This window comes from Bombina bombina, chromosome 4 (assembly GCF_027579735.1).
Source record: "Bombina bombina isolate aBomBom1 chromosome 4, aBomBom1.pri, whole genome shotgun sequence".
Lineage (NCBI taxonomy): Eukaryota > Metazoa > Chordata > Amphibia > Anura > Bombinatoridae > Bombina > Bombina bombina.
This window is the reverse complement of record NC_069502.1, coordinates 850,237,480-850,262,861: the sequence shown is the minus strand read 5'-3', so window position 1 is coordinate 850,262,861 and position 25,382 is coordinate 850,237,480. Positions and strand designations below refer to the sequence as shown.

General features: G+C 41.4%; 1 protein-coding gene across 1 annotated transcript; it reads right to left on the bottom strand.

Annotated features, from left to right (window-relative positions):
- Positions 1–486: 486 nt before the first annotated feature.
- On the bottom strand, positions 487–25,086 carry LOC128657280 (zinc finger protein OZF-like). Its single transcript, XM_053711561.1, has 7 exons — positions 24,645–25,086; positions 23,070–23,168; positions 22,766–22,852; positions 21,812–21,916; positions 11,038–11,145; positions 2,418–3,299; positions 487–1,415 (listed from the first exon to the last, which is right to left on the bottom strand). The coding sequence occupies exons 1-7, from the start codon at positions 24,751–24,753 to the stop codon at positions 1,405–1,407; spliced, it is 1,401 nt and encodes a 466-aa protein (XP_053567536.1). The 5' UTR covers positions 24,754–25,086; the 3' UTR covers positions 487–1,404.
- Between the last annotated feature and the right edge of the window lie 296 nt (positions 25,087–25,382).

The window sequence follows — 25,382 nt, the reverse complement described above, 5'->3', positions numbered from 1 at the left end:
CTCACTTTTGTTGCCAAAGGTTTAGACATTAATGGCTGTGTGTTGAGTTATTTTAAAGGGGACAGCAAATTACACTGTTATACAGGCTGTACACTTACTACTTTACATTGTAGCAAAATGTCATTTATTCAGTGTTGTTACATGAAAAGATATAATAGAATATTTACAAAAATGTGGGGTGTACTCACTTTTGTGAGATTCTGTATATACACACACACACGCATTAGAGCCCTTTGTAATTAAGTAGCTGAAAACATGAAAAACCATATTTATGCAATATTCATTTTTAATAAATTCTTATACTTTGTATTTACTGTAAATCTTTCACATTCCAATTTTCTGCACATAGCAGAATATGTTCTAAGTATATATATATATATATATATATATATATATATATATATATATATATATCTATGTATATCTATACCTATATATAATCATGTATATACAGTTAGGTCTGTAAATAATTGGACACTGACACAATTTTTATAATTCTGGCTCTGTATGCCACCTCAATGTATTTTAAATGAAACAACCGAGATGCAATTTAAAGGGACAGTATACTGTAAAATAGTTGTTCCCTTAATGTGTTTACAATTGCTTTTTTACCAACTGCAAAAAAATATGAAAATTAGCTTTTTAAGGTTTATTTGTTTATATTAAAGCTCTGATTTTGTGTTTTGAAGCCACAACCTAATAAAATGGGTTGAGCTTGTAGGTATAATCAGATCTCATTACTGTATCACGTTGTGTACATATACCTGCTTCGTTATCTTATATCTGTCCATTAAACAATCACCAGTACTTGGAGAAAACAATGTACAATCAACATTGTATTACCTTATCTCTGCTATATCCCACTGGGAGTGTAATTTCTTCTACTGACAGTGTTTACAAAGCTTATCTATAGCTTGGACCTGCGGCCACAAACTTTCACAATAGGTGGGGATACCACATGCTAAATCAACTATTTCAAATGCCAATATAAAGGTAAATTAGCTACTTGTAAACAATTTAATACACTCCAATAGGTAAAGTGGATAATTGGGAACAAATTAAAGTGGATAAATATTTTGAGTAAACTGTCCCTTTAAGTGCAGGCTTTTATCTTTAATTCAAGGGGTTGAACAAAAATACCATATGAAACGATTAGGAATTGCAACCATTTTCATACACAGTCATCTTATTTCAGGGGCTCAAATGTAATTGGACAAATTAACACAATCATTAATAAAATGTTAATTTTTAATACTTTGTCAAGAATCTGTAGGCAATGACTGCTTAAAGTCTGGAAGTTCATCAAATGCTGGGTTTCCTCCTTTGTAATGCTTTGCCAGGCCTTTACTGCAGCTGTCATCAGTTATCGTTTGCTCATGGGTCTTTCTGCCTTAAGTTTTTGGGTCATTGTCCATCTGTAAAGTGAAGCGCCATTCAATCAACTTCACTGAACTGTGAATTTGTATCTGCATAAATAACATGCCCCTTCTTCACAGCAAAATGTTATAAAATTAACATAGAGTTGATAAATAGACTATAATCATGAAAGATAACTTTTGGGTTTCAGATAGAACATACCATTTTCAGATTTACTTCTATTATATTTTCTTCATTCTCTTGGAATCCTTAGTTGAAGGATAGCAATGCTCTACTGGGGCCTATCTGAATACAATGGATGAGACAGTGACAACAGGCTAGCTCACAGTAGTACATTACATCTGAGTGAGTCTACCTATGCAGGCTTTTCAACAATGGATATCAAGAATTAGATAAGAGAAGTCAATTAGAGAATTATTAAAAATTTAATGTTCTTTCTGAATCATGAAAGTTTAATTTTGACTGTATTTTCCTTTAATGTCATTGCTCCCCTGCAAATCTATGTACACAGAATCAACACATACTAAATTTCAGGAAGTTCACTGAATAGAAGATTGTAGTGGAATAGATCTGCACAAGGACCTAAGTGTGAGGAGGGAGGGGAAAGCATTAAAATAAAAAATAATGTTATTGTTTTAGTTAAATAAAACTATTTCTATTGTTATTATTAATGTAATCCTACTGACTAGTGATTTAAATCACATCCACCCTGGGGTCACCTCATAAATGCTTGATGTGCAGAAAGGGAATCAAACAGCTCCAAAACTGCATGCCCCAGGGGGTCACATGCAGTCATCATCAGCAATTGGTATTGTGTGGGTGACAACTACATACCACCCTCTGTACTTAGGAGGTTAAACTCTGATTTCTTTTAATATGAGTTTTCTGATGGTTAATAAGAGTTGTTTTCCGAGTAAAACATTTTCCGCATTTAGAACATGAAAATCCTTTCTCCCCTGCATGAATTTTCTGATGGCTAATAAGATTTGATTTCAGAGCAAAACATTTCCCACAGTCAGAACATGAAAATCCTTTCTCACCTGTATGAATTTTCTGATGGCTAAGAAGAGTTGATTTCTGAGTAAAACATTTCCCACAGTCAGAACATGAAAATGCTTTCTCTCCTGTATGAATTTTCTGATGCCTACTAAGATTTGATTTGAGAGTAAAACATTTCCCACAGTCAGAACATGAAAATGCTTTCTCCCCAGTATGAGTTTTCTGATGCTTAATAAGAGTAATTTTCCGGGTAAAACATTTCCCACAGTCAGAACATGAAAATGCTTTCTCCCCAGTATGAATTTTCTGATGCGTAATAAGATTTGATTTCTGAGTAAAACATTTCCCACAGTCGGAACATGTAAATGCTTTTTCTCCTGTATGAATTTTCTGATGGCTAAGAAGAGTTGATTTCAGAGTAAAGCATTTCCCACAGTCAGAACATGAAAATGGTTTCTCCCCTGTATGAACTTTCTGATGGCTAAGAAGATGTGATTTCAGAGTAAAACATTTTCCACATTCAGAACATGAAAATGCTTTCTCCCCAGTATGAATTTTCTGATGCCTAATAAGAGTTGATTTTAGAGTAAAACATTTTCCACAGTCAGGACATGAAAATGCTTTTTCTCCTGTGTGAATTTTCTGATGATCAATAAGATGTGATTTCTGAGCACAATATTTCCCACAGTCAGAACATAAAAATCCTTTTTTTGCTCTATGTATTTTCCGATGAGCAACAAGATTTTTTCTATAGTTAAACAATTTCCCACATATAAGACAGGAAAATGGCTTTTCTCCTGTATGAATATTCAGATGTTTACAAAGATGTACATTTCCCACGTGGCTTCTTTGATTTTGCAGAAGATGTAAAGAAGCATCTGAACTCTTATCAGGACTAGGATTATTGCCGTCTGTGAATTCACCTGTCAATAAGAAACAGAATAGGAGTAAATGTTATTAATTACATAATTATTTTATCATGAAAACATATAAACTGATCTGATTTAGTCAGTCCCCTACACTAGTAGTAGACACTGTGACAACTAGACCTATCCCAGCTTCCATGCAAAGTCTTAAGGACAGTTTACTTGAAGTTAGGGACTATTTCTGAGAATTCACACTAAGTCAAAGACTGAACTTAATTGAAATTAATGTTTTTCTACATAATGTATCTAGTTCTTTTAAAGTTGTGTTCACAGAAACTTTTAGTGATTATTTTAACCATAAATTAATCTTTATAAATATGTTTTCCATTGTTTATTATAATCTCACTATAGTTTATTTAATTATGTTAACATGTATTGCCTGGGTGAAAGAATGTACCACAGTGATATGATAGAAACCGCAAATATATAAAGGAATTTATATAGTTCAAGACAAAAGTATTTTCTACTTTTTAAATAAAGGAGGAAAATGAATAGAGCCATTTCATACCCTTGTGCTGAAGCAGTGTTCAGTCTTTTGCATTCATTGTATTTAGAATTTAGCCCTACATAAGTTATAGCACAATCACCACAAATAACAGGTGAGTTTCCATCTATGTGTTTTATTAGGCGGGAGTAGTGGCTCTAAAAGTGAGACAAATACACTTACCTGTGCCCTGTTTCACAGAGACATGTCACATACGTACACTCACCTGTGCCCTGTGTCCCTCACATGTCACCCACTTTCACTCACCTGTGTCCTTCACACACGTACACTCACCTGTGCCCTGTGTCCCTGAGACACATCACACATGTACACTCACCTGCACCCTGTTTCCCACAGACACATCACACAAGTACACTCACCTGTGCCCTATATCCCTTACATGTCACACTCATACACTCACCTGTGTCCCTCAGACACATCACACACATACTCACCTGTGCCTTGTGTCCCTCAGACATATCACACATACACTCACCTGTGCCCTGCGACCCTTACATATCACACACGTACACTCACCTGTGCCCCTTACATGTCACACGCGTACACTCACCTGTGACCTGTATCCCTCAGACACATCACACATGTACACTCACCAGTGCCCTGTGTCCCTTACATGTCACACACGTATACACTCACCTGTGCCCTGTATTCCTCAGATATATCACACATGTACACTCACCTGTACCCTGTGCCCCTAACATGTCACACACATACACTCACCTGTGCCCTGTGTCCCTCAGGCACATCACACATGTAGACTTACCTGTGGCCTGCATCCTTTAAATGTCACATACGTGCACTCACCTGTGCCCTGCGTCCCTCAGACACCTCACACACATGTACACTCACCTGTGCCCCTTACATGTCACACACTTATACACTCACTGGTGCCCTGGGTCCCTTACATGTCACACACGTATACACTCACTGGTGCCCTGGGTCCCTTACATGTCACACGTATACACTCACTGGTCCCTTGTGTCCCTAACATGTCACACACATACACTCACCTGTGTCCATTACATGTCACACACATACACTCACCTGTGCCCCTTACATATCACACACATGCACTCACCTGTGTCCCTCAGACACATCACACACATACACTCACCGGCGCCCCATTTCCCACAGACTCACCTATGGTCTGCATCCCTTACATGTCACACACGTACACTCACCTGTGCCCTGTGTCCCTTACATGTCACACATGTACACTCACCTGTGCCCTGTGTCCCTTACATGTCACACAAGTACACTCACCTGTGCCCTGTGTCCCTTACATGTGACACACGTACTCACCTGTGCCCTGTATTCCTCAGACACATCACACACATACACTCACCTGTGTCCCTTACATGTCACACATGTACACTCACCCGTGCCCTGTGTCCCTTACATGTCACACATGTACACTCACCTGTGCCCTGTGTCCCTTACATGTCACACATGTACACTCACCTTTGCCCTGTATTCCTCAGACACATCACACACGTACACTCACCTGTGGCCTGCATCCCTAACATGTCACACACGTACACTCATCTGTGCCCTGTGTCCCTCAGACACATGTACACTCACCTGTGCCCTTTGTCCCTTACATGTCACACACATACACCCACCTGTGCCCTGTATCCCTTACATGTCACACACGTACACTCACCTGTGCCCTGTGTCCCTTACATGTGACACACGTACACTCACATGTGGCCTGCATCCCTTACACGTCACACAAGTACACTCACCTGTGGCCTGCATCCATTACATGTCACACAAGTACACTCACCTGTGGCCTGAATCCTTTACATGTCACACATGTACACTTACATGTGCCCTGTGTCCCTTACATGTCACACAAGTACACTTACCTGTGTCCCTCAGACACATCACACAGAAATTGTCACCTGTGTCCCACACACACATCACACATGTACACTCACCTGTGGCCTGCATCCCTAACATGTCACACACGTACACTCATCTGTGCCCTGTGTCCCTCAGACACCTCACACACATGTACAATCACCTGTGCCATTTGTCCCTTACATGTCACACACGTACACTCATCTGTGCCCTGTGTCCCTCAGACACCTCACACACATGTACAATTACCTGTGCCCTTTGTCCCTTACATGTCACACACGTACACTCACCTGTGCCCTGTATCCCTTACATGTCACACACGTGCACTCATCTGTGCCCTGTGTCCCTCAGACACCTCACACACGTACACTCACCTGTGCCCTGTGTTCCTCGGACATCTCACACATGTACACTCACCTGTGCCCTTTGTCCCTTACATGTCCCACACGTACACTCATCTGTGCCCTGTGTCCCTCAGACACCTCACACACATGTACAATCAACTGTGCCCTTTGTCCCTTACATGTCACACACGTACACTCACCTGTGCCCTGTGTCCCTTACATGTCACAAAAGTACACTCACCTGTGCCCTGTGTCCCTCAGACATCTCACACACGTACACTCACCTGTGCCCTGTGTTCCTCGGACATCTCACACACGTACACTCACCTGTGCCCTGCGTCCCTTACATGTCACACATGTACACTCACCTGTGCCCTTTGTCCCTCAGACACATCACACACACTCACCTGTGCCCTGCGTCCCTTACATCTCACACACGTACACTCACCTGTGCCCTGTATTCCTCAGACACATCACACACGTACACTCACCTGTAGCCTGCATCCCTTACATGTCACACACGTACACTCATCTGTGCCTTGTGTCTCTCAGACACCTCATACACATGTACACTAACCTGTGTCCCTTACATGTCACACACGTACACTCGCCATTGCCCTGTGTCCCTCAAACACATCACACACGTACACTCACCTGTGCCCTGCGTCCATTACATGTCACACACGTACACTCACCTGTGCCCTGCGTCCCTTACATGTCACACATGTACACTCACCTGTGCCCTGTGTCCCTCAGACACATCACACACATACACTCACCTGTGCCCTGCGTCCCTTACATGTCACACACGTAAACTCACCTGTGCCCTGTATTCCTCAGACATATCACACACATACACTCACCTGTGCCCTGCGTTCCTTACATGTCACACATGTACACTCACCTGTGCTCTGTGCCCCTTACATGTCACACACATACACATACCTGTGACCATCAGACACATCACAGACGTACACTCACTTGTTCCCTGTGTCCCTCAGACACATCACACACGTACACTCACCTGTGCCGTTTCCCATAGACACATCACACACGTACACTCACCTGTGCCCCTTACATGTCACACATGTACACTCACCAGTGCCCTGTGTCCCTCAAACACATCACACACATACACTCACCTGTGCCCTGCCTCCCTTACATGTCACACACGTACACTCACCTGTGCCCTGAGTCCCTTACATGTCACACATGTACAATCACCTGTGCTCTGTGCCCCTTACATGTAACACACATACACATACCTGTGTCCATCAGACACATCACACACGTACACTCACCTCTGCCCTGTGTCCCTCAGACACATCACACACGTACACTCACCTGTGCCCCGTGTCCCTCAGACACATCACACACGTACACTCACCTGTGCCCCGTGTCCCTCAGACACATCACACACGTACACTCACCTGTGCCCCTTACATGTCACACACATAAAACTCACCTGTGTCCCTCAGCCACATCACACACGTACACTAACCTGTGCCCTGTATTCCTCAGATATATCACACATGTACACTCACCTATATCCTGTGCCCCTTACATGTCACACACGTATGCACTCACCTATGCCCTGTGTCCCTTATATGTCACACACATACACTCACCTGTGTCCCTCAGACACATCACACACATGCACTCACCGGTGCACCATTTCCCACAGACACATCATACACGTACACTCACCTATGGCCTGCATCCCTTACATGTCACACATGTATACTCAACTGTGACCTGTGTCCCTCAAACATCTCACACACATACACTCACCTGTGCCCTGTGTCCCTTACATGTCACACACACGTACTCACGTGGCCTGCATCCCTTACATGTCAAACATGTACACTCACCTGTGGCCTGTATTCCTCAAACACATCACACATGTACACTCACCTGTGGCCTGTATTCCTCAAACACATCACACACGTACACTCACCTGTGCCTTGTGTCCCTCAGACACCTCACACACGTACACTCACCTGTGCCTTGTGTCCCTCAGACACCTCACACACATGTACACTAACCTGTGCCCCTTACATGTCACACACGTACACTCACCAGTGCCCTGTGTCCCTCAGACACATCACACACATACACTCACCTGTGGCCTGCGTCCCTTACATGTCACACACGTACTCACCTGTGCCCGGCGTCCCTTATATGTCACACACGTACACTCACCTGTGCCCCTTACATGTCACACATCAGACACATCACACACATACACTCACCTGTGCCTTGTGTCCCTCAGACACATCACACACGTACACTCACCTGTGCCGTGTATCCATCAGAAACATCACACACGTACACTCACCTGTGCCCTGTTTGCCATAGACATATCACACATGTACACTCACCTGTGCCCTGTTTCACAGAGACATGTCACATACATACACTCACCTGTATCCATCAGCCACCTCACATACGTACTCACTGTGCCCTGTGTGACTCAGACACATTAAACATGTATACTCACCTGTGCCGTGTATCCCACAGACACATCACACACGTACACTCACCTGTGCCCCGTTTCCCACAGAAAAATCACACACGTACACTCTGTGGTGACATTTTATCACTGGAATATTGAAATATAGCTTACAGATTTTATACCTGGCATTTCACATTGAAATTGAATATTCAAGTAGTTCTTTGGCCTAGTGTCTGTCTAAATAGGACACTCCCAATAGCCTTTGAATGGCATTTGATAAACCACTCCCTATTGAATTAGGGTATAAAAAAAAACTGGAACACCAAAACCTCTCTCTTTTTCTTATCTTGTTCCTGCTGAAAAGATGGCTGATGGTGGAAACACTGGAGGATGTGGTTAAGTATATTCTTATGATTATTTTAGCAGTGTTGCACAAATTGGGGTTGTAGTAGAGTTGCCCTGTATTAATTATTTGGACTTTTTTTGCAGTAAAATAGATGTGTATATATAGCTGTAAATCTTTCTCTTATTAGTAACATATATTGATTCCTAATAAACTGTTTGGAAAGAATGGAGACTCTTTTTAAAGTGTTTATTTCACAACTTACTTGTATTGGTTTAGTGGTTTTACCATAGAGATTTAGTACTAAATTAGAATTATATTTAGTATAAAGTAAAAATATTTTAAACTAATTAATAACCACACACTCACCTGTGCCCTATATTCCCGAGATTCCTCACATACGTACACTCACCTGTGCCCTGTGTCCCTCAGACACATCACACATGTACACTCACCTGTACCCTGTATCCCTCAGACACATCACACACATACACTCACCTGTGCCCTGTATCTCTCAGACACATCACACACGTACACTCACCTGTGCCCTGTATCCCTCAGGCACATCACACACGTACACTCACCTGTGGCCTGCATCCCTTACATGTCACACACATACACTCACCTGCGTCCCTTTCACACATCACAAACATACACTCACCTGTGCCCTGTGTCCCTCAGGCACATCACACACGTACACTCACCTGTGCCCTGTATCCCTCAGGCACATCACACACATACACTCACCTGTTGCCTGTATCCCTCAGACACATCACACACGTACACTCACCTGTGCCCTGTTTCCCACAGACACAACACACAAGTACACTCACCTGTGCCCTGTGTCCCTCAGACACATCACACATGTACACTCACCTGTACCCTGTATCCCTCAGACACATCACACACGTACACTCACCTGTGCCCTGTATCCCTCAGGCACATCACACACATACACTCACCTGTTGCCTGTATCCCTCAGACACATCACACACGTACACTCACCTGTGCCCTGTTTCCCACAGACACAACACACAAGTACACTCACCTGTGCCCTGTGTCCCTCAGACACATCACAAATGTACACTCACCTGTGCCCTGTGTCCCTCAGGCACATCACACATGTACACTCACCTGTGCCCTGTATCCCTCAGACACATCACACATGTACACTCACCTGTACCCTGTATCCCTCAGACACATCACACATGTACACTCACCTGTACCCTGTATCCCTCAGACACATCACACACGTACACTCACCTGTGCCCTGTATCCCTCAGACACATCACACACGTACACTCACCTGTGCCCTGTATCCCTCAGGCACATCACACACGTACACTCACCTGTGGCCTGTGTCCCTCAGAAACCTCACACACATGTACACTCACCTGTGCCCATTACATGTCACACACGTATACACTCACCTGCGCCCTGTGTCCCTTACATGTCACAGACGTACACTCAAATGTGCCCCGTGTCCCTTACATGTCACACACGTACACTCACCTGCGCCCCTTACATGTCACAGACGTACTCACCTGTGCCCTGCATCCCTTACATGTCACAAACGTACACTCACCTGTGCCCTTTGTCCCTTACATGTCACACACGTACACTCACCTGTGCCCTGTGTCCCTTACATGTCACACACATACACTCCATTTGCCCTGTATCCCTCAGACACATCACACACATACACTCACCTGTGCCCTATGACCCACAGACACATCACACATGTACACTCACCTGTGCCCTGTATCCCTCAGGCACATCACACATGTACACTCACCTGTGCCCTGTATCCCTCAGACACATCACACATGTACACTCACCTGTGCCCTGTATCCCTCAGACACATCACACACATACACTCACCTGTGCCCTGTATCCATCAGGCACATCACACATGTACACTCACCTGTGCCCTGTATCCCTCAGACACATCACACACGTACACTCACCTGTGCCCTGTGTCCCTCAGACACATCACACATGTACACTCACCTGTGCCCTGTGTCCCTCAGATACGTCTCACACTTACAATCACCTGTGCCCCGTGTCTCTCAGATACATCACACACGTACACTCCCCTGTGCCCTGTGTCCCTTACATGTCACACACGTACACTCACCTGTGCCCTGTATCCTTCAGGCACATCACACACGTATGCTCACCTGTGCCCTGTATTCTTCAGACACATCACACACATGTACACTCACCTGTGCTTATATTGGCACATATTTCCTGTTCTGCAGCTCCTGGCATATTTCTTAGCCACTGATCTTCAGTTTGTTTAGTGTTACATGAAATCTTAGCATCATTTACACCTGCAATAAAAAACAAACAATCTAAAGAGCCACTATTTACAGTGCCAATGGTCTCTTTTAAAATAAAATGTCAAAAATTGTGTAATTTAATTTAACTAAACCTGAGCAGAGATCACTATCTGTCACATCTGGAAGAAGTACCATGTAGTAACAGCATAAGTACAGCATGTAGTAAAGAAAGTTAGCAGGGATTTAGTGACTTTACTAGCTGCAAATACACCCCCACCGTAGCCAATCAGAATTCCCTTGTATATTAAAAATAAAATCCATTCTAATGTTTTTCATTAAAACATCCCATATGCTTTGCAAATGCACTCATATCACAATAACACCCGTTATACCTGACATGGGGACAATACAGCACTAGTATTCTAACAGCTCCTTCACCTGACATGAAAAAATACAGTAATAGAATTCCAACAGCACCCAAAGTTCTCCCCAGGACCTTTTTAGTGGGTGCACCACCCAGCTGATTTTACTGACTACCTGCTAAAAGTTTAGCTATCTTAAGCTAAAATTAGCTAATATTAAAAATGTTAAATTTGTATTCCACAATTTATCATTAAATACATTCTGTTCAATTCTTAAATTAATTTTGTCTAGATTACAAGTTGTGCATTAGGGTAAAAAAGCAGCGTTAAGAGGTCCTAACGCTGCTTTTTTACGCCTGCTGGTCTTACGAGTCTTAAAGGTTTAGGGTGACCGCACACTTCTTACCGCAAACGACTTACGTAAACTCTGTGAAGTCTTTTTTCTATGGGACTTCCATAGCGCCGGTATTACGAGTCTGTCCTGTGAGGCCAAAAAGTGAGCGGTACACCCTACCATGTCAAGAGTCCTAACGCATTTAAAAGTCAGTAGTTAAGAGTTTTATGGTACACTGCCGTAACATAAAACTCTTAACTAAAGTGCTAAAAAGTACACTAACACCCATAAACTACTTATTAACCCTTAAACCGAGGCCCTTCCGCATTGCAAATACTAAAATAAAAATTTTAACCCCTCATCTGCCGCTCCGGACACCGCCGCCACCTACATTATATTTATGAACCCCTAATCTGGACATCGCCGATACCTACATTATATTTATTAACCCCTAATCTGCCACCCCCAACGTTGCCCCCCACTATAATAAACATATTAACCCCTAAACCGATACACTTCCGCCTCACAAACATTAGTTAAATATTATTAACCCCTAATCTGCCGTCCCTAACATAGCCACCACCTACCTACATTTATTAAGCCCTAATCTGCCGCCCCCAACGTCGCTGCCACTATATTAAAGTTATTAACCCCTAAACCTAAGTCTAACTCTAAACCTAACACCACCCACTAACTTAAATATAATTTAAATAAATCTAAATAAATATTCCTATCATTAACTAAATTATTCCTATTTAAAACTAAATACTTACCTGTAAAATAAACACTAAGCTAGCTTCAATATAACTAATAGTTACATTGTATCTAGCTTAGGATTTATTTTTATTTTACAGGCAAGTTTGTATTTATTTTAACTAGGTAGAATAGTTACTAAATAGTTATTAACTATTTAATAACTACCTAGCTAAAATAAATACAAATTTATCTGTAAAATAAAACCTAACCTAAGTTACACTAACACCTATACACTATACACTATAATTAAATAAATGAACTACATTAAATACAATTACGTAAATTAAATTTGCTAAAGTACAAAAACCCCCCCACTAAATTACAGAAAATAATAAACAAATTACAGAAATTTAAACTAATTACACCTAATCTAATAGCCCTATTAAAATAAAAAAGCCCCCCCAAAATAAAAAAAACCCTAGTCTAAACTAAACTACCAATTGCCCTTAAAAGTAATCAGCTCTTTTACCTGTAAAAAAAAAAAAAATACAAACAACCCCCCCAACAGTAAAAACCCACCACCCACACAACCAACCCCCTAAATAAAAACATAATTTATGCTTGCCTGATAAATTCCTTTCTTCTGTAGTGTGATCAGTCCACGGGTCATCATTACTTCTGGGATATTACTCCTCCCCAACAGGAAGTGCAAGAGGATTCACCCAGCAGAGCTGCATATAGCTCCTCCCCTCTACGTCACTCCCAGTCATTCGACCAAGGACCAACGAGAAAGGAGAAGCCAAGGGTGTAGTGGTGACTGGAGTATAATTTAAAAAATATTTACCTGCCTTAAAAAACAGGGCGGGCCGTGGACTGATCACACTACAGAAGAAAGGAATTTATCAGGCAAGCATAAATTATGTTTTCTTCTGTTAAGTGTGATCAGTCCACGGGTCATCATTACTTCTGGGATACCAATACCAAAGCAAAAGTACACGGATGACGGGAGGGATAGGCAGGCTCTTTATACAGAAGGAACCACTGCCTGAAGAACCTTTCTCCCAAAAATAGCCTCCGAGGAAGCAAAAGTGTCAAATTTGTAAAATTTGGAAAAAGTATGAAGCGAAGACCAAGTTGCAGCCTTGCAAATCTGTTCAACAGAGGCCTCATTCTTAAAGGCCCAAGTGGAAGCCACAGCTCTAGTAGAATGAGCTGTAATTCTTTCAGGAGGCTGCTGTCCAGCAGTCTCATAGGCTAAACGAATTATGCTACGAAGCCAAAAAGAAAGAGAGGTAGCAGAAGCCTTTTGACCTCTCCTCTGACCAGAGTAAACGACAAACAGGGAAGACGTTTGTCGAAATTCCTTAGTTGCCTGTAAGTAAAACTTTAGGGCACGAACTACATCCAGATTGTGCAGAAGACGTTCCTTCTTCGAAGAAGGATTTGGACACAAAGAAGGAACAACAATCTCTTGGTTGATATTCCTGTTAGTGACTACCTTAGGTAAGAACCCAGGTTTAGTACGCAGAACTACCTTATCCGAATGAAAAATCAAATAAGGAGAATCACAATGTAAGGCTGATAACTCAGAGACTCTTCGAGCCGAGGAAATAGCCATTAAAAACAGAACTTTCCAAGATAACAACTTTATATCAATGGAATGAAGGGGTTCAAACGGAATGCCCTGTAAAACGTTAAGAACAAGGTTTAAACTCCATGGCGGAGCAACAGTTTTAAACACAGGCTTAATCCTGGCCAAAGCCTGACAAAAAGCCTGAACGTCTGGAACTTCTGACAGACGTTTGTGTAACAGAATGGACAGAGCTGAGATCTGTCCCTTTAATGAACTAGCAGATAAACCCTTTTCTAAACCTTCTTGTAGAAAAGACAGTATCCTAGGAATCCTAACCTTACTCCAAGAGTAACCTTTGGATTCGCACCAATATAGGTATTTACGCCATATCTTATGGTAAATCCTTCTGGTAACAGGCTTCCTAGCCTGTATTAAGGTATCAATAACTGACTCAGAAAACCCACGTTTTGATAAAATCAAGCGTTCAATTTCCAAGCAGTCAGCTTCAGAGAAGTTAGATTTTGATGTTTGAAAGGACCCTGTATCAGAAGGTCCTGTTTCAGAGGTAGAGACCAAGGTGGACAGGATGACATGTCCACCAGGTCTGCATACCAAGTCCTGCGTGGCCATGCAGGTGCTATTAGAATAACTGATGCTCTCTCCTGTTTGATTCTGGCAATCAATCGAGGAAGCATCGGGAAGGGTGGAAACACGTAAGCCATCCTGAAGTCCCAAGGTGCTGTCAGGGCATCTATCAGGACTGCTCCTGGATCCCTGGATCTGGACCCGTAACGAGGAAGCTTTGCGTTCTGTCGAGACGCCATGAGATCTATCTCTGGTTTGCCCCAATGACGAAGTATTTGGGCAAAGACCTCCAGATGAAGTTCCCACTCCCCCGGATGAAAAGTCTGACGACTTAAGAAATCCGCCTCCCAGTTCTCCACTCCCGGGATGTGGATTGCTGACAGGTGGCAAGAGTGAAACTCTGCCCAGCGAATTATCTTTGTTACTTCCATCATTGCTAGGGAGCTTCTTGTCCCTCCCTGATGGTTGATGTAAGCTACAGTCGTGATGTTGTCCGACTGAAACCTGATGAACCCCCGAGTTGTCAACTGGGGCCAAGCCAGGAGGGCATTGAGAACTGCTCTCAATTCCAGAATGTTTATTGGTAGGAGACTCTCCTCCTGACTCCATTGTCCCTGAGCCTTCAGAGAATTCCAGACGGCACCCCAACCTAGAAGGCTGGCGTCTGTTGTTACAATTGTCCAGTCTGGCCTGCTGAATGGCATCCCCCTGGACAGATGTGGCCGAGAAAGCCACCATAGAAGTGAATTTCTGGTCTCTTGATCCAGATTCAGAGAAGGGGACAAGTCTGAGAAATCCCCATTCCACTGACTTAGCATGCACAGTTGCAGTGGTCTGAGGTGTAAGCGTGCAAAGGGTACTATGTCCATTGCCGCTACCATTAAGCCGATTACCTCCATGCATTGAGCCACTGACGGGTGTTGAATGGAATGAAGGGCGCTGCAAGCACTTTGAAGTCTTGTTAAGCTGTCTTCTGTCAGGTAAATCTTCATTTCTACAGAATCTATTAGAGTCCCCAGGAAGGGAACTCTTGTGAGTGGAACGAGTGAACTTTTCTTTTCGTTCACCTTCCATCCATGTGACCTTAGAAATGCCAGTACTAACTCTGTATGAGACTTGGCAGTGTGAAAGCTTGAAGCTTGTATCAGAATGTCGTCTAGGTACGGAGCTACCGAGATTCCCCGCGGTCTTAGTACCGCCAGAAGAGCACCCAGAACCTTTGTGAAGATTCTTGGAGCTGTAGCCAATCCGAATGGAAGAGCTACAAACTGGTAATGCCTGTCTAGGAAGGCAAACCTTAGGTACCGGTAATGATCTTTGTGAATCGGTATGTGAAGGTAAGCATCCTTTAAATCCACTGTGGTCATGTACTGACCCTTTTGGATCATGGGTAAAATTGTCCGAATAGTCTCCATCTTGAACGATGGAACTCTTAGGAATTTGTTTAGGATTTTTAAGTCCAGGATTGGTCTGAAAGTTCCCTCTTTTTTGGGAACCACAAACAGATTTGAGTAAAACCCTTGTCCCTGTTCTGACCGTGGAACTGGATGGATTACTCCCATTAACAAAAGCTCTTGTACGCAGCGTAGAAACGCCTCTTTCTTTGTTTGGTTTGTTGACAACCTTGACAGATGAAATCTCTCTCTTGGAGGAGAGTATTTGAAGTCCAGAAGGTATCCCTGAGATATTATCTCTAGCGCCCAGGGATCCTGGACATCTCTTGCCCAAGCCTGGGCGAAGAGAGAAAGTCTGCCCCCCACTAGATCCGATCCCGGATCGGGGGCCCTCAATTCATGCTGTTTTAGGGGCAGTAGCAGGTTTACTGGCCTGCTTGCCCTTGTTCCAAGACTGGTTAGGTCTCCAGCCTTGTCTGTAGCGAGCAACAGATCCTTCTTGTTTTGGAGCAGAGGAAGTTGATGCTGCTCCTGCTTTGAAATTCCGAAAGGAACGAAAATTAGACTGTCTGGCCTTAGGTTTGGCTCTGTCTTGAGGCAGGGCGTGGCCTTTACCTCCTGTAATGTCAGCGATAATTTCTTTAAAACCAGGCCCAAATAAGGTCTGCCCTTTAAAAGGTATATTAAGTAATTTAGACTTAGAAGTAACATCAGCTGACCAGGATTTTAGCCACAGTGCTCTGCGTGCCTGAATGGCGAATCCTGAATTCTTAGCCGTAAGTTTAGTTAAATGTACTACGGCCTCCGAAATGAATGAATTAGCTAGCTTAAGGACTCTAAGCTTGTCCGTAATGTCATCCAGAGTAGCTGAATTAATGGTCTCTTCCAGCGACTCAAACCAGAATGCCGCCGCAGCCGTGACCGGCGCAATGCATGCAAGGGGTTGCAATATAAAACCTTGTTGAACAAACATTTTCTTAAGGTAACCCTCTAACTTTTTATCCATTGGATCTGAAAAGGCACAGCTATCCTCCACCGGGATAGTGGTACGCTTAGCTAAAGTAGAAACTGCTCCCTCCACCTTAGGGACCGTCTGCCATAAGTCCCGTGTGGTGGCGTCTATTGGAAACATTTTTCTAAATATCGGAGGGGGTGAGAACGGCACACCGGGTCTATCCCACTCTTTAGTAATAATTTCAGTTAGTCTTTTAGGTATAGGAAAAACGTCGGTACTCGTTGGTACCGCAAAATATTTATCCAACCTACACATTTTCTCTGGTATTGCAACTGTGTTACAATCATTCAGAGCCGCTAACACCTCCCCTAGTAATACACGGAGGTTCTCCAGCTTAAATTTAAAATTTGAAATATCTGAATCCAATCTGTTTGGATCAGAACCGTCAGCCGCAGACAGAAGCTCTCCGTCCTCATGTTCTGCAAGCTGTGACGCAGTATCTGACATGGCCCTAGTATTATCAGCGCACTCTGTTCTCACCCCAGAGTGATCACGCTTGCCTCTTAGTTCTGGTAATTTAGCCAAAACTTCAGTCATAACAGTAGCCATATCTTGTAATGTTATTTGTAATGGCCGCCCAGATGTACTGGGCGCCACAATATCGCGCACCTCCCGAGCGGGAGATGCAGGTACTGACACGTGAGGCGAGTTAGTCGGCATAACTCTCCCCTCGCTGTTTGGTGAAATTTGTTCAATTTGTACAGATTGACTTTTAATTAAAGTAGCATCAATACAGTTAGTACATAAATTTCTATTGGGCTCCACTTTGGCATTAGCACAAATAGCACAGGTATCTTCCTCTGAATCAGACATGTTTAACACACTAGCAAATAAACTTGCAACTTGGAATACTATTCTAGTAAAATATTATGAAAACGTACTGTGCCTATAAGAAGCACAGAAGATTTATGACAGTTGAAAATTAATAAACTGAAAACAGTTATAGCATCAATCTTTGTAAACAACACAACTTTAGCAAAGGTTTGTTCCCATTAGCAAAAGACAACTAACCCTGATAGCAGAAAAAAATTACAGAATAAACGTTTTTTTTATCACAGTCAACTACAATCTCACAGCTCTGCTGTGAGGATTACCTCCCTCAAAACAAGTTTTGAAGACCCCTGAGTTCTGTAGAGATGAACCGGATCATGCAGGAAATACAATGAGCTGCTGACTGAAATATTTTTGATGCGTAGCAAAAGCGCCAAAAAATGGCCCCTCCCCCTCACACACAACAGTGAGAGAGATCAGAAACTGTCAGAAATTAGATCAAGCAACTGCCAAGTGGAAAAATAGTGCCCAAACATTTATTCACCCAGTACCTCAGAAAATGAAAACGATTTTACATTCCAGCAAAAACGTTTAACATAAATTAAGAGTTATTAAAAAGCCTGTTGCTAGTCCCTGCAAAATAGGCTAAAGTTTTATGTACACAGTGTAATTCCAGTGAAGTACCATTCCCCAGAATACTGAAGTGTAATATACATACATGACATTATATCGGTATGGCAGGATTTTCTCATCAATTCCATTGTCAGAAAATAAAAGCTGCTACATACCTCTTTGCAGATTAATCTGCCCGCTGTCCCCTGATCTGAAGTTTACCTCTCCTCAGATGGCCGAGAAACAGCAATATGATCTTAACTACTCCGGCTAAAATCATAGTAAAAACTCTGGTAGATTCTTCTTCAAACTCTGCCAGAGAGGTAATAACACACTCCGGTGCTATTATAAAATAATAAACTTTTGATTGAAGATATAAAACTAAGTATAATCACCATAGTCCTCTCACACATCCTATCTAGTCGTTGGGTGCAAGAGAATGACTGGGAGTGACGTAGAGGGGAGGAGCTATATGCAGCTCTGCTGGGTGAATCCTCTTGCACTTCCTGTTGGGGAGGAGTAATATCCCAGAAGTAATGATGACCCGTGGACTGATCACACTTAACAGAAGAAATACCATCTATTTTGGATTAGGGGTTCATAAGTATAATGTAGGTGGCGGCGGTGTCCGGAGCGGCAGATTAGGGGTTAATAAGTATAATATAGGTGTCGGCGACGTCGAGGGCTGCAGATTAGGGGTTAATAAGTTCATGTTAGGGTGTTAGGTGTAGACATAAAATGTATTTCCCCATAGGAATCAATGGGGCTGCGTTACTGAGTTTTACGCTGCTTTTTTGCATGTTTTAGACTTTTTTCAGCCGGCTCTCCCTGTTGATTGCTATGGGGAAATCGTGCACGAGCACGTTACACCAGCTCACCGCTGACTTAAGCAGCACTGGTATTGGAGTGTGGTAATGACCAAACTTTTAACGGCGGGTTTCTGAAAACTCATAATACCAGCACTGTAGGTAAGTGAGCGATGAGACAAAACTGCTCGTTAACACCACATAGCCTCTAACGCAAAACTCATAATCTAGGGGTGTGTGTGTGTTTTGGATAACTGAAAATGGTAAAATATCACACTACCCCCACCCTGCTACTTCATAATGCTACCTGACCTGACTGGCAAAATTTTCTGTGGAGAACACTGAGCACCTATATCTGACATGAGGATAATAGAGTACTAGTATTTCTATAGCCCTTATACCTGACATGCTGACAATAAAGCACTAGAATTCCAACAGCTCCTATACTTGACATGGGGAAAATACAGCACTAGTATTCCAAATGCCCCTATATCTGACATGAGGACAATATAGCACTAGTATTCCAACAGCCCTTATACCTGACGTGGACAACACAACTCTTGCATTTCAACAGCCCCTATATCTGACATGGGGACAATACAGCACTAGTATTCCAACAACCCCTATACCGGACATAGGGACAATACAGCACTAGTATTCAATCAACCCCTATACCTGACATGGGGACAATACAGCACTACTATTCAAACAACCCCTATACCTGATATAGGGACAATACATCACTAGTATTCAAACAATCTCTATACGTGACATGGGGACAATACAGCACTAGTATTCAAACAACCCCTATACCTGATATAGGGACAATACAGCACTAGTATTCTAACAGCCCCTATACCTGACATGGGGACAATATGCAGCACTAGTATTCAAACAGCCCCTATACTTGACATGGTGAAAATACACATACAAACATACAGATATGCACATGGAAACATGCACAGACACACTACACAAGCACACACAGTCAAAACCTAATTACGTTATACAAACAAATACAATATTATAGAAAGGTTTCTGGTCTTTCTTAATAAATGTAACTAAAAAATAAATATTCACCCATAGGCCACATCTCTGCATCTACATGTGTGTGTCCACATGTACAGCTCATTAGCATACACAATTCAGCTAGGTACACTACTACACGCTATTACAATTTCCATGTTCACTGCTGCTGCCACTTCTCACCACAGTAATTATTACTAATATTGCCTTTTTTCATATGTGTGTTGTGCTCAATGCATCTGCTTGGTTAGTTCTATATTTAATGCCGTCGCTTGCTGGAAGAATACAATGTCCCTTTAAAACATTTTCCACATAAAAATAGGAACATGCTTCTCTGATGGTCTTTCACATGTATGATAGAGGGTTTAAATATGTCTCTTTAACTCACAATATAAAGACAGGACAAACAGATGTGATAACTCCTTTTTATGCAAGGAGAAAGACTGGCTAAAGATCTCAGCACTTCCCAGAAATAGTCGCTGTGAGAGTGTGGCACAGCATAAATTGACAGATACATCTTTAAACTTCCAAGGTAGATACTTTGTATCAGAAAGGAAATAGTATCTTCAATGTAGAATTATTAAGATTGTAATGTAGATTTCCCACCACATGGTGGCAGAGTCCCTCTTTTTGTGAACCACACTGCAGTGTACAGGAAAACAACATAGGGTGATACAGGCTGAAGATTCACAGCAGGAATGTCTGTAAACTTATGTACTGCCAGCAGGGATTCAGGTTTATGAATTTTTGAGTTACCAGTGGTGGTTAGAAGAGAGCAGATCTGTCTTTGTACAGGTGCAGCAGAAGGAAAAGTAAACTTCAGCAGCTCCAAGAAATGGGGAAAGGAACTTTCTCAGTTGTAAGAGGTTAGAAAACACAGCTCCTGAGATGCTATACACACTGGCTCTACTCTATAGTTACTGATAGGAAAATACACTGCAGGTGGAGGGGCTGGAGTAGGAGGTGCAACACAGAGTAGCAAGTATCCCCAGGATCCTCACTGAACAGTGGTCCTGCTGTTTTGTTATTGCAGTGGAAGTAAAACCTCCTGCTTTGCTTAAGGATTTATCTATCTAGCAGTCAGAACCAGGAGAGGCTAAGCAAATCCTGTTGAAAACAGAGGACAGGTCAGGATTAATCTGAAGAGAGAGGTAAGAACTCAGCAAGCAGAGTCTAAGAATGTTCTGCAGAACACACAAGTGAAGTCTTAAAGCAATTAGCTTGTTAACAATCAAGCAAGGATATTCAGGCTAGGTGGGGTTAAATTTGCAGTGGTGTTAAAGGTATATTACAAGTGGCTTTAAAGATAACAGCGATATAAGATTTATTTTATGCTCCTACAAAGTGCTACCTGTGTATCCGCAGCTAGAAACACTAGAAATGTGACAACAGTCAGTGAGTATCAGGCTATATTGTACTGACACTCAGTGTGTGATTGAGGTGACACCCTGACTGGTGATATAATGTACAGCACTTACAGACAATAAGCTATAAAAACCAGGCAATACCCCATAAACAGAAGACACGTCACACGTGCACTTACCTGCATTGTCACTGTCACACATTTCCTGCATTGGAGCTTCCAGCTGACACGTTACATTTACATCTTCTGTTTTAACATCTACGTCAGTATTAATATCATCATCACCTGTAAGAACATTTAATGCAGACAATATTTCATGGTTTAGGGTTTTATTTCACCCCAAAATCAACTAGTAATAGGTACTTTATAATTTCCTTACACCTAATATTTGAGGGATATTGAAATTGATCAATAATGTCAAAATAGAGGGCATGTGTGTACTATTCACATAAAGCTGAGGGTGAGAGAGAACAGAGGGTGTGTGTGTACTATTCACATAAATCAGGGGGTGAGAGAGAACAGAGGGCATGTGTGCGTACTATTCACATAAATCAGAGGGTGAGAGAGAAGAGAGGGCATGTGTATGTACTATTCACATAAATTAGAGGGTTAGAGAGAATAGAGGGCATGTGTGTACTATTCACATAAAGCAGAGGGTGAGAGAGAAGAGAGGGCGTGTGTGTGTATTATTTACATAAAGCAAAAGGTGAGAGAGAAGAGGAGGCATGTGTGTGTGTACTATTCACATAAATCAGAGGGTGAGAGAGAAGAGAGGGCATGTGTGTGTACTATTCACATAAAGCAGAGGGTGAGAGAGAAGAGAGGGCATGTGTGTGTGTACTATTCACATAAATCAGAGGGTGAGAGAGAAGAGAGGGCATGTGTGCGTACTATTCACATAAATCAGAGGGTGAGAGAGAACAGAGGGCATGTGTGTACTATTCACATAAATCAGAGGGTGAGAGAGAAGAGAGGGCATGTGTGTGTGTGTGCGATATGTTTGTGCACCAAATAGATGTTATCATTGCAATCTGTTTGTACTGAAGCTCATCATTTACATAGTAATTAATAGGGTTAAATCATTTCAGCATCTGAGTTTTTCAAATTGTGAAGCTTATACCATAGATCCCTCACCTGCAGAGACATCTGATGGCTGAATATTCTGTACAAGGTCTCCTTGTGATCCTGTGTCTAGATTTTCATTACTGTGACCTGTTAGTTCTAATAAAGAATACAATTAGTTTTTTGGTTAAATGGATTTAAGTGCAGTTATCTCACACACATCTGATTATGTAGTAATATTACACAACACATCATTAGTTTAACTGGTCTGTCTTCAGGTCCATCATTTACATAACTATTAGTAAGGGTTAAATAATTTCAGAATCTGAGTTTTCACTTTGTAAATAAACATTAACAGCAGCCATAGATCTGTTACCTGCAGAGACGTCTGATGGGCTCTCCACTGGCTGAATATTCTGTACAAGTTCTCCTTGTGTTTCTGTGTCTAGATTTTCATCTCTGTGACCTGTTAGTTCTAATAGAGAATACATTTTTTTTTTTTGTAAAATGGATATGAAAATTTTTATTGCAACTATAAAAAGGCATCTTAAAATGTTAAGAACAAAAACAAATAATCTGTTACTTGTTGCGTTTAAAATATTTACATATATAAATTGATATACTGAACAGCGAGAGGAGGTCTAAGCCTCCAGAGTATTGTACAGCTGAATAGCACTCTAATTCCCTATAACAAATGAGAAGAAGACAGAGTCCTATCTAACGGGTGACACTGGGTAAAATAAAATATAACTTTTATTAGGACTTATTAAAATGAATGGTAAGACAATACATTTAAAAACTACAAGAACTGTATTAACTTAATTCCTGGACAGGTGAATCGCTATACCAGATGAGGGTATAAAAGGCAGCAGAGGCTGAAAATTGTAGGTTGGTAATAAATATCCAAGTATACACAGAGTGCACTGGTCAGCTGACCTATTTTTACATATTTATCTTAATGGAAATGGAGCCCCAAAGTGGGTATCTATACTAAAAAGTAGGTTTATCTCAATCCTATGATACTTCTAATGAATGGTATACCTACAGATAGGATATAGTGTATATATCAATTGTCCACAGACGTTAGAATAAATAAGTATCTTTTAATACTATCTTGGTGTTGAGAGGTGATTTATGATATATTGAGGTATATCATATACTCCTATTAGAATATAAGTATCTTAGTAAGAAATGTTGTGATTCATTTTATCAACAATGTGGCTGTTGATATTAGTGGTATCAAATTATACTCTTACCATGGTATTATCACAATAACTATATCAAAAACTGATTCATTTAAATCACAGTAATATTTTCTTACTAAATCATGTCATTATCCCACTCGGTATGTAGCGTGAAAATAATGAAATTGTCTATATGTGATTAATACTCAGTTTTGTATAGAGCCTTGGAGTTAGAAATATAGTTGCAATAATAGCTATGTATCTTAAGATTGCCCTATAGGGAACCTAAGGTTAATACCACTTCCTATATATGATTCTGTGATTCTGTGAAACTAATAAGTTACTAGGATTGACATAGATTGTCATTAAATAACTCCTTAGGGGCAACCAAGTACCAATAAAATTGGATTTAATCCATATTTTAAGTTAAAGACCAGTAGTATTTGCTAGGATAATTATCGTTTTTAGGATAAATCAACTTGATACAATAATTTGCTTATCTAGCTCCACTTGAAAATCGATATCTAGCAGCATTTACTAGAATAGCTGTCTTGGTAAATTGATATACTGTATAATTGGTTTAACATTAATCCCTCTTGGCCCTTTAAATGTGTATTTATTATTTTTGTTGAGTATAAAAGTAGTTTATGATCAGACAGCTCATTAGATCACACATGACGAGTTAACTGTAAATTTACTCTGTGTCAGTCACGTCAGTAGTGTATGTGCATGTCCTGAGTGAGATATTTATTAGTACATAGCGTTACCTGAGCTCTCATTTCCTGGAATCTCATTAGTCCTTAGTGCTTGGCGAGTCTCCATCATGACGTCCTTGTAAAGCTCCTTGTGTCCCTCTATATACTCCCACTCCTCCATAGAGAAATACACGGCAACATCATCACACTTTATAGGCACCTGAAACACACACAACTCATTCAGGCCCTGATATTTTAAAACTCTCTGCTCAGGTGAGATATTCTAAAATTGTCCTCCAGCGCTGCGAGATCCCTAGTGAAATTTTCAAAAGTCAGATTTGGCTTTACTTCTCCAAGGGGCGTTCCCTGCATATCTGTATGTAAAGGAGAGACAAATCCAGTGTAATATAGCACTGCATGATGTGACAGTTCTGCTGCATTTACACTTTGTGCTTTCTATATTATATAACTTTACACTTCAGATTAAACGTTATTATATTTAAACTTTGCACTTTCTATTTTGTATTTTATTTTGTATACAGCAGTGTAGTAAGGATTGTGATTTTACAAATTATTATTATAGAGCAGACTTCACAGAGGCCTTCCATAGAAAGTAAAGAAGCTATATGGATACAAAATTTCACATGGAAGAGAGAAGGTAACTGGAAAACCCCTGGGGCTGATATAAAGGCTCTGAGTGCATAAAATATATATATACACACACATTATATATATATATATATATATATATATATATATATATATATATATATATATATATATCCAAGCTGGTATAGCACTCACAGAAAC